The 14,974-nt window shown below is 42.4% G+C and overlaps 1 protein-coding gene across 2 annotated transcripts in view; it reads right to left on the reverse strand.

Annotated features, from left to right (window-relative positions):
- Positions 1-14,974, reverse strand: part of csnk1a1 (casein kinase 1, alpha 1) — a 122,439-nt gene that overhangs the window by 73,766 nt on the left and 33,699 nt on the right. For both annotated transcript variants that reach the window (XM_056297919.1, XM_056297849.1), the window contains exon 4: positions 11,246-11,344. In XM_056297919.1, the coding sequence (XP_056153894.1) occupies positions 11,246-11,344 (99 nt within the window). The remainder of the gene's footprint in view (positions 1-11,245; positions 11,345-14,974) is intronic.

The following is a 14,974-nucleotide window of genomic DNA, read 5'->3' on the forward strand; positions in this document are numbered from 1 at the left end:
TTGTATTATTCTTATTTCATGTTATATAGGCCACATTCTTGTGTCATGTTATATTGGTTCATTTTGTTTATTCTTCAAAATAGATAAACAAATGTATATATAAATGTGAGCATCCACTTGGCCAAGCAGTGCAAGTGTCAAGACTCCTGACCTAAATATTTTGGCAAATCTACATTGATATTGAAAATGTCATGGATTGAAACTGACAGAAATCCATACTGGAGATAGAGAACTTGAACACATATACAATACTTTAACCGTTAGTATAATAATATGCCAAATTGCTGTCTCTATCAAGCATCTGCCATGGAATGCCATGAGCGTGCAGGTTTTGGTTAAAGGACCATTTAGCCAATTTTCAACCTTAACTCTATATCCAAATTCAGGACATAGTGTGAAAAACATCTGCAGTTGTTACCAATGTTCTCTGTGTCACTGGGACATGGCTGCAAAATCTATTCTTCCAGCACCAGTGTCGTCATTTGATGCATCAGTGGCATAGTTGGTGACAACGAAGAACTTCGTGTAAGTTCAACTTGGATTTCTAGTCTACACCTCTGGGGACATGCTCTAGATCAGTGTTTCCCAACCCAGTCCTCAAGGACCCCCCTATCCTGCAGATTTTCTTTGCAACCCTGAATAGGTACTTGTTTGTAGTTATTCAACCAATCAGCAATGAATTATGTCAGATTTTGCACACCTTGCATAATAAGTGCTGTGAGATGATTGGTTGAGTAAGTACAAACAGGGCTACCTATGCAGGGTTACAATGAAAATCTGCAGGGTAGGGGGTCCTTGAGGACTGGATTGGGAAACACTGCTCTGGATGGCACTCAAAAACCAAACTTCCTTGTTATCTTCGCTTGTATTGCAAACGAGCTACATTTCTAACAGCGAAAAAGGCATCACAAAATATGAGTGTAGAGGATCTCATGGACGAAGATACACTACCGTTCAAAAGTTTGGGATCACCCAAACAATTTTGTGTTTTCCATGAAAAGTCACACTTATTCACCACCATATGTTGTGAAATGAATAGAAAATAGAGTCAAGACATTGACAAGGTTAGAAATAATGATTTGTATTTGAAATAAGATTTTTTTTACATCAAACTTTGCTTTCGTCAAAGAATCCTCCATTTGCAGCAATTACAGCATTGCAGACCTTTGGCATTCTAGCTGTTAATTTGTTGAGGTAATCTGGAGAAATTGCACCCCACGCTTCCAGAAGCAGCTCCCACAAGTTGGATTGGTTGGATGGGCACTTCTTTGAGCAGATTGAGTTTCTGGAGCATCACATTTGTGGGGTCAATTAAACGCTCAAAATGGCCAGAAAAGGAGAACTTTCATCTGAAACTCGACAGTCTATTCTTGTTCTTAGAAATGAAGGCTATTCCATGCGAGAAATTGCTAAGAAATTGAAGATTTCCTACACCGGTGTGTACTACTCCCTTCAGAGGACAGCACAAACAGGCTCTAACCAGAGTAGAAAAGAAGTGGGAGGCCGCGTTGCACAACTGAGCAAGAAGATAAGTACATTAGAGTCTCTAGTTTGAGAAACAGACGCCTCACAGGTCCCCAACTGGCATCTTCATTAAATAGTACCTGTTAGAGCCTGTTTGTGCTGTCCTCTCAAGGGAGTAGTACACACCGGTGTAGGAAATCTTCAATTTCTTAGCAATTTCTCGCATGGAATAGCCTTCATTTCTAAGAACAAGAATAGACTGTCGAGTTTCAGATGAAAGTTTTCTTTTTCTGGCCATTTTGAGCGTTTAATTGACCCCACAAATGTGATGCTCCAGAAACTCAATCTGCTCAAAGAAGTGCCCATCCAACCATTCCAACTTGTGGGAGCTGCTTCTGGAAGCGTGGGGTGCAATTTCTCCAGATTACCTCAACAAATTAACAGCTAGAATGCCAAAGGTCTGCAATGCTGTAATTGCTGCAAATGGAGGATTCTTTGACGAAGGCAAAGTTTGATGTAAAAAAAATCTTATTTCAAATACAAATCATTATTTCTAACCTTGTCAATGTCTTGACTCTATTTTCTATTCATTTCACAACATATGGTGGTGAATAAGTGTGACTTTTCATGGAAAACACGAAATTGTTTGGGTGATCCCAAACTTTTGAACGGTAGTGTACATTTTATAGTGTTTTGGCTGACTCGGATATTCAAGTGTATTTATTCGAGCCAGAGTATACGACCCAAGAAATAAAGCTGAGAGAGGCCGAGACTGCTGCTGCATTAGCCGAGCAAGAGTATATGGCAGGGGGTGACCATCCAGAACCTGAGCTGCTGAGAGCCAACAGCAACTACTGGCGCTGTTGCTCAAAATGTCCTCCGATACCAACAGCAACTGAATCATTCTGCTGCAATGAATTTCAGCGTGGGCAGTTTTTGTTGGAGGCTGTTGCCAACGCCAACCCCGAGACTGTATGCGCGTTACTATGCATGAGTGTTTTATTCCTCACATGGACGTTGGTGTGCTGGTTACTTTCTTCAGGATCCCAAAGACAAATTGGAAAAGACAACAAAGACCAGCAGGGCCAGCAGATGACCACTGAGTGAGTATGCTATGTTTTGGCCAACAACACAATAGCTATAGGGTAGTGTAGTAATACACAACAATGTTGGACAAGTGGTTTTCTCAACAAGTTCGTACTGATTGCATGGTAACCTGGTTACCCATATAGATTCTATAGTATATTTCCCCATGTCTCACTAAATGTCCTGTTGTAATCACATTACCCTAGTGTATCATCACCCTGATGTTATTTGTTGTCTTCACTACGGTAAATTACAATCACAATGACTACTGTGTTAATGACCGAAACCAAACAGTTGCACAGCAACCGAACCCGGCGATCAGTTTAATATGCACGGCAATTTGCACTCGAAACCTGTGTTAGATCGTTGGTTTCAATTGTTATGCAGCGGTGCTGTTTATAAGGTTTGGGATACCCACAGTCAGCTGAGACTGATGAAGTCACTTAGATGAGTGATATAACGTTTCTCTCCCTGTAATTTGTGTCCAGATGAACCGATTCAACTTTCTGGGAATAGCCGATAACATTACAGTATATGATTAGTACCTGTAGCTTCCTGATGAATATACCACCTTCATTCCAGTCTTTGCTCTCTGCAGACAATATCGTCTGGCTGCTTATCGTCTTATTTTGTTTTGTTGTTTTTTAGCAGACGATTCAAGGAGAGAAACTTGGCAAAGGCAATCGAAGAAGGTTGAATCAGTTCATCTGGATACAACGTTTATTGACACACGATACGTTTCATGAATCAACTAAGTGACATCTTCAGTCTAAACTGACTGCAGGTCTCCCACATTAAACAGGTCCTGGTTAAGTGTGGTTATCCTAACTGGACATTTGTCAAAGCCAGGAAGACGCCCAAACAGTGCACCAGCCAATCGAAGCGAGGAGAAGGACAACCTGTCTAAGTGTAAACCAGTGGTGATTCCGTATGTGGTGGGAGTGTTGGAAAAGCTGCGATGCATATTTTCCAAACATCGCGTCTCACTTGCTTTCAAATCCCAAAACACACTGCACCAGAAGTCGGTCCACCCCAAGGATCGGGTCCCCCGGCACAAACAGAGCAATATAGTGTATGCAGTTAAGTGCCAGGAGGATTGCCATGACTTATACATTGGTGAACCTAAAGAGATGCTGGCCAAGAGGATGGCACAACACAGGAGAGCTAACACGTCAGGCCAGGACTCCAAAGTCTACATTATCTACACAGTCTACACCATCTACAGACCACTGGCCACTCTTTCAAGGATGAGGATGTGCACATCCTTGATAGGGAGGAATGCCGGTTTGAACGGGGACTTAAATAGGCCATCTATGTGAAGAGGGAACGACCATCCTTGAACTGGGGGGGGGGGGGGGGGACTAAGACTACATCTGTCACCATCTTACAATGCTGTGACTGCTACTATTCCCCCAGTAATAGTACAAATGTCTAGTTAATGTCACACCCATATTCACATGAAACTAGTCGTTGGTTTCGGTCACTATGCAACTGTATTGCACTGCATTGTTTATATGGGTGGAGATAGCTGCAGTCAGTTTAGACTGAAGATGTCACTTAATTGAGTGATGAAACTTAGCTGTCAATAAACGTTGTGTTCAGATGAACTGATTCAACCTTCTTTGATTTTCTTACCTGGATTATTGAGCATGCATCAAGACATTGGCAAAGGGAACCGCATCATCCTGCCTGCCTGTGTTGTACATCGCATCAGAGCCAAATATCTTTCCCCCATTGCTCAGTACAGAGAACATGCTGAAGTGGATGAAGCAACCACGTGGACGAAGCTCTGACCATGTGATATGCAAGCCTTTGTGTAACAATGCTGCTAAATTTCAATGCAGCTAACAATGGACACATTTACCTTGAAGCTTGTTGGGACAGATTTGGTATTTGAGTTGTGAAAGTATGATGTGCAATATGCTAAATATTTATGTGAAAATCAAATAACATGTTGTAACGTGTTGGTTTGAATAAAGTTGTGTGTGTGTGTGTGTATATATATATATATACACTCACCGGCCACTTTATTAGGCACACCTGTCCAACTGCTCGTTAACGCAAATTTCTAATCAGCCAATCACATGGCAGCAACTCAATGCATTTAGGCATGTAGACATGGTCAAGACGATCTGCTGCAGTTCAAACCGAGCATCAGAATGGGGAAGAAAGGTGATTTAAGTGACTTTGAACGTGGCATGGTTGTTGGTGCCAGACAGGCTGGTCTGAGTATTTCAGAAACTGCTGATCTACTGGGATTTTCACGCACAACCATCTCTAGGGTTTACAGAGAATGGTCCGAAAAAGAGAAAATATCCAGTGAGCGGCAGTTCTGTGGGCGAAAATGCCTTGTTGATACCAGAGGTCAGAGGAGAATGGCCAGACTGGTTCGAGTTGATGGAAAGGCAACAGTAACTCAAATAACCACTCATTACAACCGAGGTATGCAGAAGAGCATCTCTGAACACACAACACGTCGAACCTTGAGGCAGATGGGCTACAGCAGCAGAAGACCACACCGGGTGCCACTCCTGTCAGCTAAGAACAGGAAACTGAGGCTACAATTCACACAGGCTCACCAAAATTGGACAATAGAAGATTGGAAAAACGTTGCCTGGTCTGATGAGTCTCGATTTCTGCTGCGACAGTCGGATGGTAGGGTCAGAATTTGGCATCAACAACATGAAAGCATGGATCTATCCTGCCTTGTATCAACGGTTCAGGCTGGTGGTGGTGGTGTAATGGTGTGGGGGATATTTTCTTGGCACACTTTGGGCCCCTTAGTACCAACTGAGCATCGTGTCAACGCCACAGCCTACCTGAGTATTGTTGCTGACCATGTCCATCCCTTTATGACCACAGTGTTCCATCTTCTGATGGCTACTTCCAGCAGGATAACGCGCCATGTCATAAAGCTCGAATCATCTCAGACTGGTTTCTTGAACAGGACAGTGAGTTCACTGTAGTCAAATGGCCTCCACAGTCACCAGATCTCAATCCAATAGAGCACCTCTGGGATGTGGTGGACCGGGAGATTCGCATCATGGATGTGCAGCCGACAAATCTGCAGCAACGGCGTGATGCTATCATGTCAATATGGACCAAACTCTCTGAGGAATGTTTCCAGTACCTTGTTGAATCTATGCCACGAAGGATTAAGGCAGTTCTGAAGGCAAAAGGGGGTCCAACCCGGTACTAGCAAGGTGTACCTAATAAAGTGGCCAGTGAGTGTATATATATACACTGCTCAAAAAAATAAAGGGAACACCTAAAAACACAATATAGACCTCGATGAATGAAATATTTCAGCTGAAAATCTTTATTTATTAGACAGAGGAATGTGTTTAGAACAAAATAACCTAAGAATGATCAATGGAAATCAAAATCATTAGCCCATTAAGGTCTGGATTCAGAATCATACTCAAAATCAAAGTGGAAAATGAGAACATAGGCTGATCCAACTTCTGTGGAAATTCTTCAAGACGATTCAAAATGAGGCTCAGTAGTGTGTGTGGCCTCCACGTGCCTGTATGCACTCCCTACAACGTCTGGGCATGCTCCTGATGAGACGACGGATGGTCTCCTGAGGGATCTCCTCCCAGACCTGGATCAGGGCATCGGTCAACTCCTGGACAGTCTGTGGTGTGACATCGCATTGGCGGATGGTACAAGACATGATGTCCCAGAGGTGCTCGATTGGATTCAGGTCAGGGGAATGTGCAGGCCAGTCCATAGCATCAATGCCCTCGACATACAGGAACTGCTGACACACTCTGGCCACATGAGGACGGGCATTGTCATGCATGAGCAGGAACCCAGGGCCCACTGCACCAGCATATGGTCTGACAATGGGTCTGAGGATCTCATCCCGGTACCTAATGGCAGTCATGGTACCTCTGGCTAGCACGTAGAGGTCTGTGCGGCCCTCCAAGGATATGCCTCCCCAGACCATCACTGACCCACCGCCAAACCGGTCATGCTGGAGGATGTTGCAGGCAGCAGAACGTTCTCCACAGCGTCTCCAGACTCTCGCACGTTTGTCACATGTGTTCAGTGTGAACCTGCTCTCATCTGTGAAGAGCACAGGGCGCCAATGGCGAATCTGCCAACCAGGATGTTCTCTGGCAAAGGTCAATCGGGCTGTACGGTGTTGGGCTGTGAGCACAGGCCCAAACTGTGGACGTCGGGCCCTCATACCATCCTCATGCATTCTGTTTCTCACTGTTTGAGCAGAAACCTGCACATTAGTGGCCTGTTGAAGGTCGTTTTGTAGGGCTCCGGCAGTGCTCCTCCTGTTCCTCCTTGCACAAAGGACCAGATAGCGGTCCTGCTGCGGGGTTGTTGTCCTCCTGCGGCCCCCTCCACGTCTCCTGGTGTACTGGCCTGTCTCCTGGTACCTCCTCCATGCTCTGGACACTGTGCTGGGAGACACATCAAATCTTCTTGCCACAGCACGCATTGATGTGCCATCCTGGATGAGCTGCACTACCTGAGCAACTTCTGTAGGTTGCAGATACTGCCTCATGCCACCTCTAGTGGTGAGGGCACTAGCAAAATGAAAAACTAACCAAAGATCGGCCAGAAAAGATGAGGACAGGCAAATGGTCTGTGGCCACCACCTGCAAATCCATTCCTTTTATAGGGGATGTCTTGCAAATTGTCTAATTTCCACCTGGTGGATATTAGACAATTTACCAACAGGTGAAATTGATTCACAAATCAGTGTTGCTTCCTAACTGGACAGGTTGATATCTCAAAAGTGTGATTGACTTGCAGCTACATTGCATTGCTTATGTGTTCCCTTTATTTTTTTGAGCAGTGTATATGTGTGTGTGTGTGTGTGTGTGTGTGTGTGTATGTATATATATATATATAAAAGTTAATTTATTATTTTCACACTAAAGACTATCAAAGGTTGCTGCAGGTACACCTATGTCAGATGCATACCCGCTGGCTTATGCAGAGATCATTCACTTCAGAGGCAAGATGTATTCCATTTTCTTCCAAAACAGGACAAAGTATTTTTTGGGGGGAAGGGTGATATATGGTTAAAAATGAACCATTTGTTACAGAATGGGGAAGCCGTTGCCTTTGGGTGGGTTTTCTAAGTGAGAAGGAATAAGTGTTTTAAAAGATATTTCACCCTGTTATGGAAACAAGACAATTGAACATAACTTTTTATGCACTTTTTTAACACCAGAACAACCGGGATTTCACTCCTGCCTAAAACGATCGCGGGCGGTCAAAATGACTGCCGGTTTTTAAACTATATTCTGTCAAGTTAAATACCCAATTGAGATATTAATGCATTACATATGTTAGTATTCCTGTTATGAAACTGACACCAAAATTAAAATTTTAACAACTTTAATATTATTGCCAGTATTGCCTGTAAATACTGCACCGCCTCGGTGGTAGTCATGGTACATCTGTAACGGCGTCTGTAACCAGAAATGTTGGCAATAAGCAAAAATCAAGTTTCAACTATTTCTCTGCACTGGAGAACGCTAGTGTGTTTCTAGGACAAAGCAATGAACTTCAGGAAGGAAATTATTTAACCAACACACGTCATAAATACTGACATGACGTGTACAAATTATGCGCAGTCATTCTGACCACTCATGGTTGTTTTAGGTAGATCTCATAACTTTTTTTTTCATGCAATTGATCTAAAACTCGTTTTAATGCAAATATATGTAACTTTAGGAGCATTCACGGAGCGGCAGGTCTGTTTGTTTTTTTTTTGTTCACAAAGTTATTAAACTGAAAATCCGGTCCTTCTAGTATTAAATCTAGGCATTTAGTAAAAAAATTTATAAAGATAAAAAAGGGTGAAATATCAATGTATAATACAAAATTTTTTTGAAAAACAGAGTTTCAGTACATACTAGTGTTCTTTGCAAGGTCAAGGTTTGTTATTTCAGAGGTAACTGGATCTATCTGCAGCCTGGCAAGACTGCTGAAAAGATCATTTAAAGAACAAGCATTTCAAACCCAGTGACTAGTCCAGGTTCTGCACGGCTAAGAAAACTATCAACATAGTCAGAATCAGAAATACTTCATTGATACCCAAGGGGAAATGTGGTCAAGTTACAGCTGCTCACATTCTACAAGAGAATAGATATAAGCAGAAGTCAAATCATAAGAAAAAAATATAGAAATGAGAAATATGTAAAAATATGTGCATTATACTACAATTTTTAACAATATGTAGAAAAATAAATATGTAAATAATTTGAAGAATATGAATGCAGTACTAATGCAGTATAAATATACGCCAGAGTTTGCACAGCTGAAATATCTGTCCCAGGTGTATTCATCTGCTGCAAAATACTAAGAGCATACACAAAGATTCCCCAGTACTGATGTCGCAGCATTCTCGTCATATTTGATTTTTTGAAATTGCCCGGTGTCATTCTTTGCACCGTTCAAGATCCGTTGGTAATCGGTGGTAGTTTACGCTTACTCCCTCCTCTCTCTAGTTTTCGCATCCAGGCCGATATGAGAAGGCATGTTTGTTGTCAATAAATAAAACTAAGCCAATTCAATTTGTCGTTTTTCGGTTTCCTGATCAAAGAGTGAAGCTTTTTAAGATGTCTTTCATTGTACACAGAGCTGCAGGAAATGCCTGCCTCCATGGGCTGGGTGGGCTTTAGAAGGTTTTGGGGTTTGGGTGCCAGAAGTTGACGTGCAATGTATCCTGGTCCATGTAGGCATTGCCGGCACGACGACCAGGAGAACTGGGGTTTCTCAGTCAATATAGCACGCACTGAGGAATTTACTGCTTCCTTTTACTATACTTGCGCTCAACACCGACTAGACATCCATATAAAAACTGGCGAAATGTCCTCAAAGGTCGTCGTTTCAAGAGCTTTAAATCTGTTGTACTGCCTTTTAAAAAAATTAAACAGGCTGTTGGGCTCTCACTTCTCATCTGTGTCCATGTCTCTGCACCACACAGCCTGGCTGTGGCGCACATTTACCACAGCGGTAGAATGTACATATGCTCTGGCGAGGGAATGGGATATGGACACGATAAAGAGAGGGCTCAAAAGCCTGTCTATAAAAATAAATAACTGTTTTGCCATCAAGGACACAAAATTTGTTTTATTTGCCAAACAAAAAGATGTATTTGGCACACAAAGGATCATCAGTATATGGGCTAGTTGGCGGGTCTTCTTGGGTAGAAGATATTTCTAAACAAAACTTTCACAGTGCGGTTTGTGGATTATCGTGAGTATTGTGTCATTGTTGCGGTTGAATTTTTCAACTTAATTTGTTTGGCACTTTGAGCTCCACAAGCTGAGTTCTATTCAACTCAATTGTTCTGGGGTAAAGGGAGACAGCTGTGACACACACAACTCCAAACGCCACCAAATCACACGGAAAGTGTCTGGGAAGAATGACCTACAGCAGAGTGGAGAAATATTTGTTTGGATTTTGGGTGAAGTGACCCTTTAAATGTGTTAATTACATTAACTGTTTTATTACATTAACCACTGTTAGTCATTTCTTAGCAAGTGTATAAGAGTTGCATTTTAAAGATTCAGTTTTGAAATTTCCATTGTCCAAAGCCATTATTGAAAAAAAATGCAAGGAGAGTTTAACTTGAGAATGGATTTGATAATCCTTCAGTCAACTCAAGACAAGATTTTACTTCCTTTTTCAAAAACTGAACATTTAAGGGAGAAGAAAAAAAAAATCACAATATGCTGTCCAGTTTACTCAAGTCAACTGCATGGCTGTGGGGAAAGCTAGAATAAAGACTAGTGTTTAATGATTGACAAACCTTTACTGGGACTTTTATGGTCCCAAGAGAGTAGTATCGTGGTTCTTCATCAGTGCGGGCCATTTTAAAAAACAAAATAAACAAAAATTGGAAACCTTGACAATCTTGACACAACATTTATTGAGAAAGAAATGTTTCATCACTCATCTAAGTGACCTCTTCAGTCTCAACTGGCTGCAGGGATAAGCTCCACCCGTATAAGCTGCATCACTCATCTAAGTGACCTCTTCAGTCTCAACTGGCTGCAGGTATAAGCTCCACCCATATAAACTGCGTCACTCATCTAAGTGACCTCTTCAGTCTCAACTGGCTGCAGGTGTAAGCTCCACCCATATAAGCTGTATCACTCACGTAAGTGACCTCTTGAGTCTCAGCTGGCTGCAGGTATCCCCACCCGTATAAGCTGCAGTCAGTTGAGACTGAAGAGGTCACTTAGAGACGAGTGATGAAACGTTTCTCTCAATAAACGTTGTGTCCAGATGAACTGATTCAACTTTCTGTGACTTTCTTACCTGGATTATTGAGCATGCATGAAGACACTTGACAACTTATCTTTTGCTGATGAGACACACCTTTATTATGCCTATCACATACACTAAAAACAACAGCTAGTTTGGCAGTCTCCTTACCTAGTGAAACAGTCTAATAATTTGGGCATGTAAAGGCACCCATCTCTATAATTTTGATGTCACTGGTCCACAACTATCATTTATTAGCTATTAATGTGAAATCACAACTGTGATCTCAAACATCAAAAATAAACCACCATAGTCACCAGTACTTAGCAACAGCGATGGATCAGGACTATGGCATAATCATGGCTCCCATGTTGAACATAGTCTCACTGCCTGTCACCTGCTCTTCATGGTTTTTGGACTAGTGTCTAATCATAAGTATGGGTCTTACCTTGTTACAGTGACGCCCGATGCCCATGAGGAAGTTGTCTGGCTTGATGTCTCTGTGGATGAAGTTCTTTGTGTGCACATACTCGATCCTGCTGATCATCTGATGATAAGAGAACAGAGTAAAAAAATCTGAATTGTAATAGTTGGCAGATATTTTTAGGGGGTCATATCAGAAAAATATTTGACTCAGAACAGAGATATTCCAAAATGATTCCAGAATCGGTCATTTTAGTTGGTATATAGAAACATAACATTCTTTTACCCCTCCAAAGCAGGTGGCCAGAAAGACATTTCCTTTGTTTCTATGAGCATGTCCACACGGGTCTAACTACTAGAATAGGGCTCCCCAATTAGTTTTCCCCATGGGCCAAATCATGTCATGCATGCCAAGCCAAGGGCCAAAATGTCAGGTTTTTTTTTTTTTTTTTTTTCATTAAGCCAGCAAAAGTTGTTTTATGTACAGGTGTTGATGTTGCTGCCATTATTATCATCATTATCATTAAAAGTAGTAGTAGTGGTGGTGGTGGTGGTGGTGGTGGCAGTGGTGATAATTTAGGCCTGGGATTCTCAAACCATGTGTTGACGGTCACACAAGGGAAAAAAATGCACTCTTGAAACAAAGTAAGTCCAAAACCAACCATTTAATTATGGACAAAACGACAAAACTAGGGATGTCCTGATCAAGTCTTTTTAGCCCCAATCTGATTTCGATCATTTAATACTGCTGATACCGATCGAATCCATTTTCCTAGAATAACCAATCCAATATATATGCTTGACAATTGAATAGTTCTGCAATGCATTAAGAAAGAAAATGCCTGCATCCAAGCTGTTCCTTAATGGGTTTTTATTTATTTTCAAAATAAATAGTATAAATATGCCTCTTATCACAAGTCCACTTGTAGTGCAGCACTAGTTTTAATTTGTTCTTTAACAATATAGCCAAGAAATTGTAAACAAACTAAAATATATAGCTTATTCCACTTAGTGCAAATAGTAACAAAATGCTTGTCTATTTCCCACATGTTCAGCATCTCCTCGTAGCCTGTTTGACATGCTGTGCTGTATAAGACTCGCAAAACGGATGTGCATGCAATATCGCAGACCTAAACTCAAAAGCGGAGTCGATCCAGTGTGCAGTGACATAGGGCTAACATCAGAACTCCAAATGTCTGTAGTAAATGCAATAGCCTTCACATCTGATAAAAGACCTCGTAGGTGGTCATGAACATTGTTGTACAGCTCTGGCAGGGCTGTGCATGACATGTAGTGTTGGGAGGGTAGGACATAACGTGGCTCCAACAGCTCCAAAAGACAGCGAAAACCAGTGTCCTCTACCACAGCGATGGGCTGGTCATCCAAAGCGATGAATTCAGCTACTTTTTCAGTTATCTTTTTGGCCTTGTCGCTGCCGGGGAGAAATTCCTCTCTCTTTTTAAAAGTACCCACCAGTGTGAGTTTCTTCAGTGTGGCCTTCGCCTTGGTTAGCTGAGTGAACTCGTTAAATTCCGTTTCATGTTTTTTTTAGGTGCCTAATCAAGTTAGTGGTATTGCACGCAGCTCTACAAAAACCATCCCGTGAAATGCTCGCATTGCAAGCACTGCAAGTGGCTGTTGGGCTATTTTCAGTTTCTATTTTAAAATAACGCCACACTTCAGACATTTTAGCTCTGTCCTGGTCATGCCTGATTCTGCCGCAAATTGTGCTCCCGTCGCAAAACAAAATAAAAGATCGGACTTATTTTATGCTCAATCCGATCCGATCTCTTAAAAAATGCCTGGATCTGCCCCGATCCCGATCCTTAAGATAGGATCGGGACATCCCTATACAAAACTAAATGTTCATTCACCAATCAGCGAGAGAAGTGAGAGTGACAGGATGAGGCAATCCTTCTGATGTCAGGCCTGTACTCTGTTGTGGCAAGCCTGAGGCACTGCCCAAGATGTGCATTGGAGAATGTTTCTTTCCTCGTTCTTGATCGAGTTCGTTAAAGAAAATGATGACTCACATATGTACGTGGAGGGGGACATTGTGAGTAGGAGCACTGCAACAGCTCTCATGTTTTTGAATCGAGCCTGGGGACTCATGTTGATCCAAAAGTCATTCAACCCAACGTTTTTTTGTTGTGCTTTGAGCAAATCAGATGTTCCAATCTCCAAGACCTCCATCTGAAGAGTTGCCTCATCTATGGAAGGTATGAGAATGGAGAACGGCTGTCTCAGGAAGAGATGGATGTCACCTGAGAGTCATGAATTAAAACTTCGCCAATCATATCAGTCGCACGTTTTAATGAACTCAGCATCAGTGAATGGCTTCTTAGCTTTAACAAGGTTCCATGAAACATGCAATGATGCAGCTGTTGCACTCTCTTGATTTACAGATAGTAGAAACTGAGCGATTGTATGATGTTATCATATTTGCTATTTTTAGTTTGCTGAGATAGCTTTGTAGGGTAGTTGGCATTAAAACTGGCAGCATGCATTGTGTTGAAGTGCCGCCTGAGATTATCTGCTTTGCAGACAGCTACGGTCTGCATGCATCTCAAGCATGTCAGTTTGGCATTGGCGTGGTCCAGTAAAATAAAACAAAACTGATCAGTCCCATGCAGACATGGGGAGAACATGCAAACTCCACACAGAGGACCGTGTCTGCATGGGTTTCCCCTGGTTTACTCCCACAGTCCAAAGACATGCAGGTCGGTTGAATTGGCCATACTAAATTGTCCCTAGGTGTGTGTGTGTGTGTGTGTGTGTGTGTGTCTCCTGTGATTGACTTGAAGCTTGTCCAGGGTGTCTCCCCGCCTGCCGCACAACGACTGCTGGGATAGGCCCCAGCATCCCCGCGACCCTGAGTAAGGATAAGCGGTTTGGATAATGGATGGATGAATGAACGATCAGTCCAGTCAGACTTAACTGACGGTTTTCCTGGTCAACTTTCTGCTTTTTCACGCAGGCCATGTTCTTGGTTTAGGAGAGTTACTAATTATCTGTGACTTAGCTGTTGAGTGGCTTTGTCTAGTCAAGGACCGTAGAGAGCGCTGAGTACCTCTACGTCTACGGCATAGGTCAAGTGTACGTTGTGGTCAAAATAAAGTAGAGCAGCATGCACTTAATTTCACGTTGCATAATTTATGTCACATGTTATGACAGGTGCTTTAGTGCCAACGGCTCGGCTCAGGCCAGACATTTGGCTCTTGCAGGCCAGACCTGGCCCTTGGGCCGCTTATTGGGGTTCAGGGCACTAGAGGTATATTAAGATGGCGGCTGGAGAATTCAATATCATTGGAGATTTAAGCAGTATCTGCCCTCTTTAAATCCAGGGTATGGAGCTACTCTAGATATCAGTTTAAAAGGTGCTGCAGAGCTTGACACAACAAAAATTGTTTGTTAACTTTGTCATGGCAAAGTCAATCAACCAAGAAATGTTAGGTTGACAAAATTTCAAAGGAGTCTTATGCTGCACTGACACCAGCAGCGACAACGAGAGACAAAGCTGCCGGAAGTCATTAATTTCCATTGGTATCTGGGCTATGCCGCGGGACATGGCGTGGCGAGTCGCCTAGCGACAAAATCTCTGCGACATGGCGACAAAATGTTGAGGAACTTTATGCAAATGGGCAGTGACAGAGTCGAGCGATGTCCGATCAGAGTGCAGATGTGTTCCTCTTACATTCTTTTGCTGTGAAACTTTTTCTTAAACTTCAGTTCCTATACTGGCATTTCCGTTACC

Source organism: Lampris incognitus, chromosome 1, assembly GCF_029633865.1.
Source record: "Lampris incognitus isolate fLamInc1 chromosome 1, fLamInc1.hap2, whole genome shotgun sequence".
NCBI classification, from domain to species: Eukaryota; Metazoa; Chordata; class Actinopteri; order Lampriformes; family Lampridae; genus Lampris; species Lampris incognitus.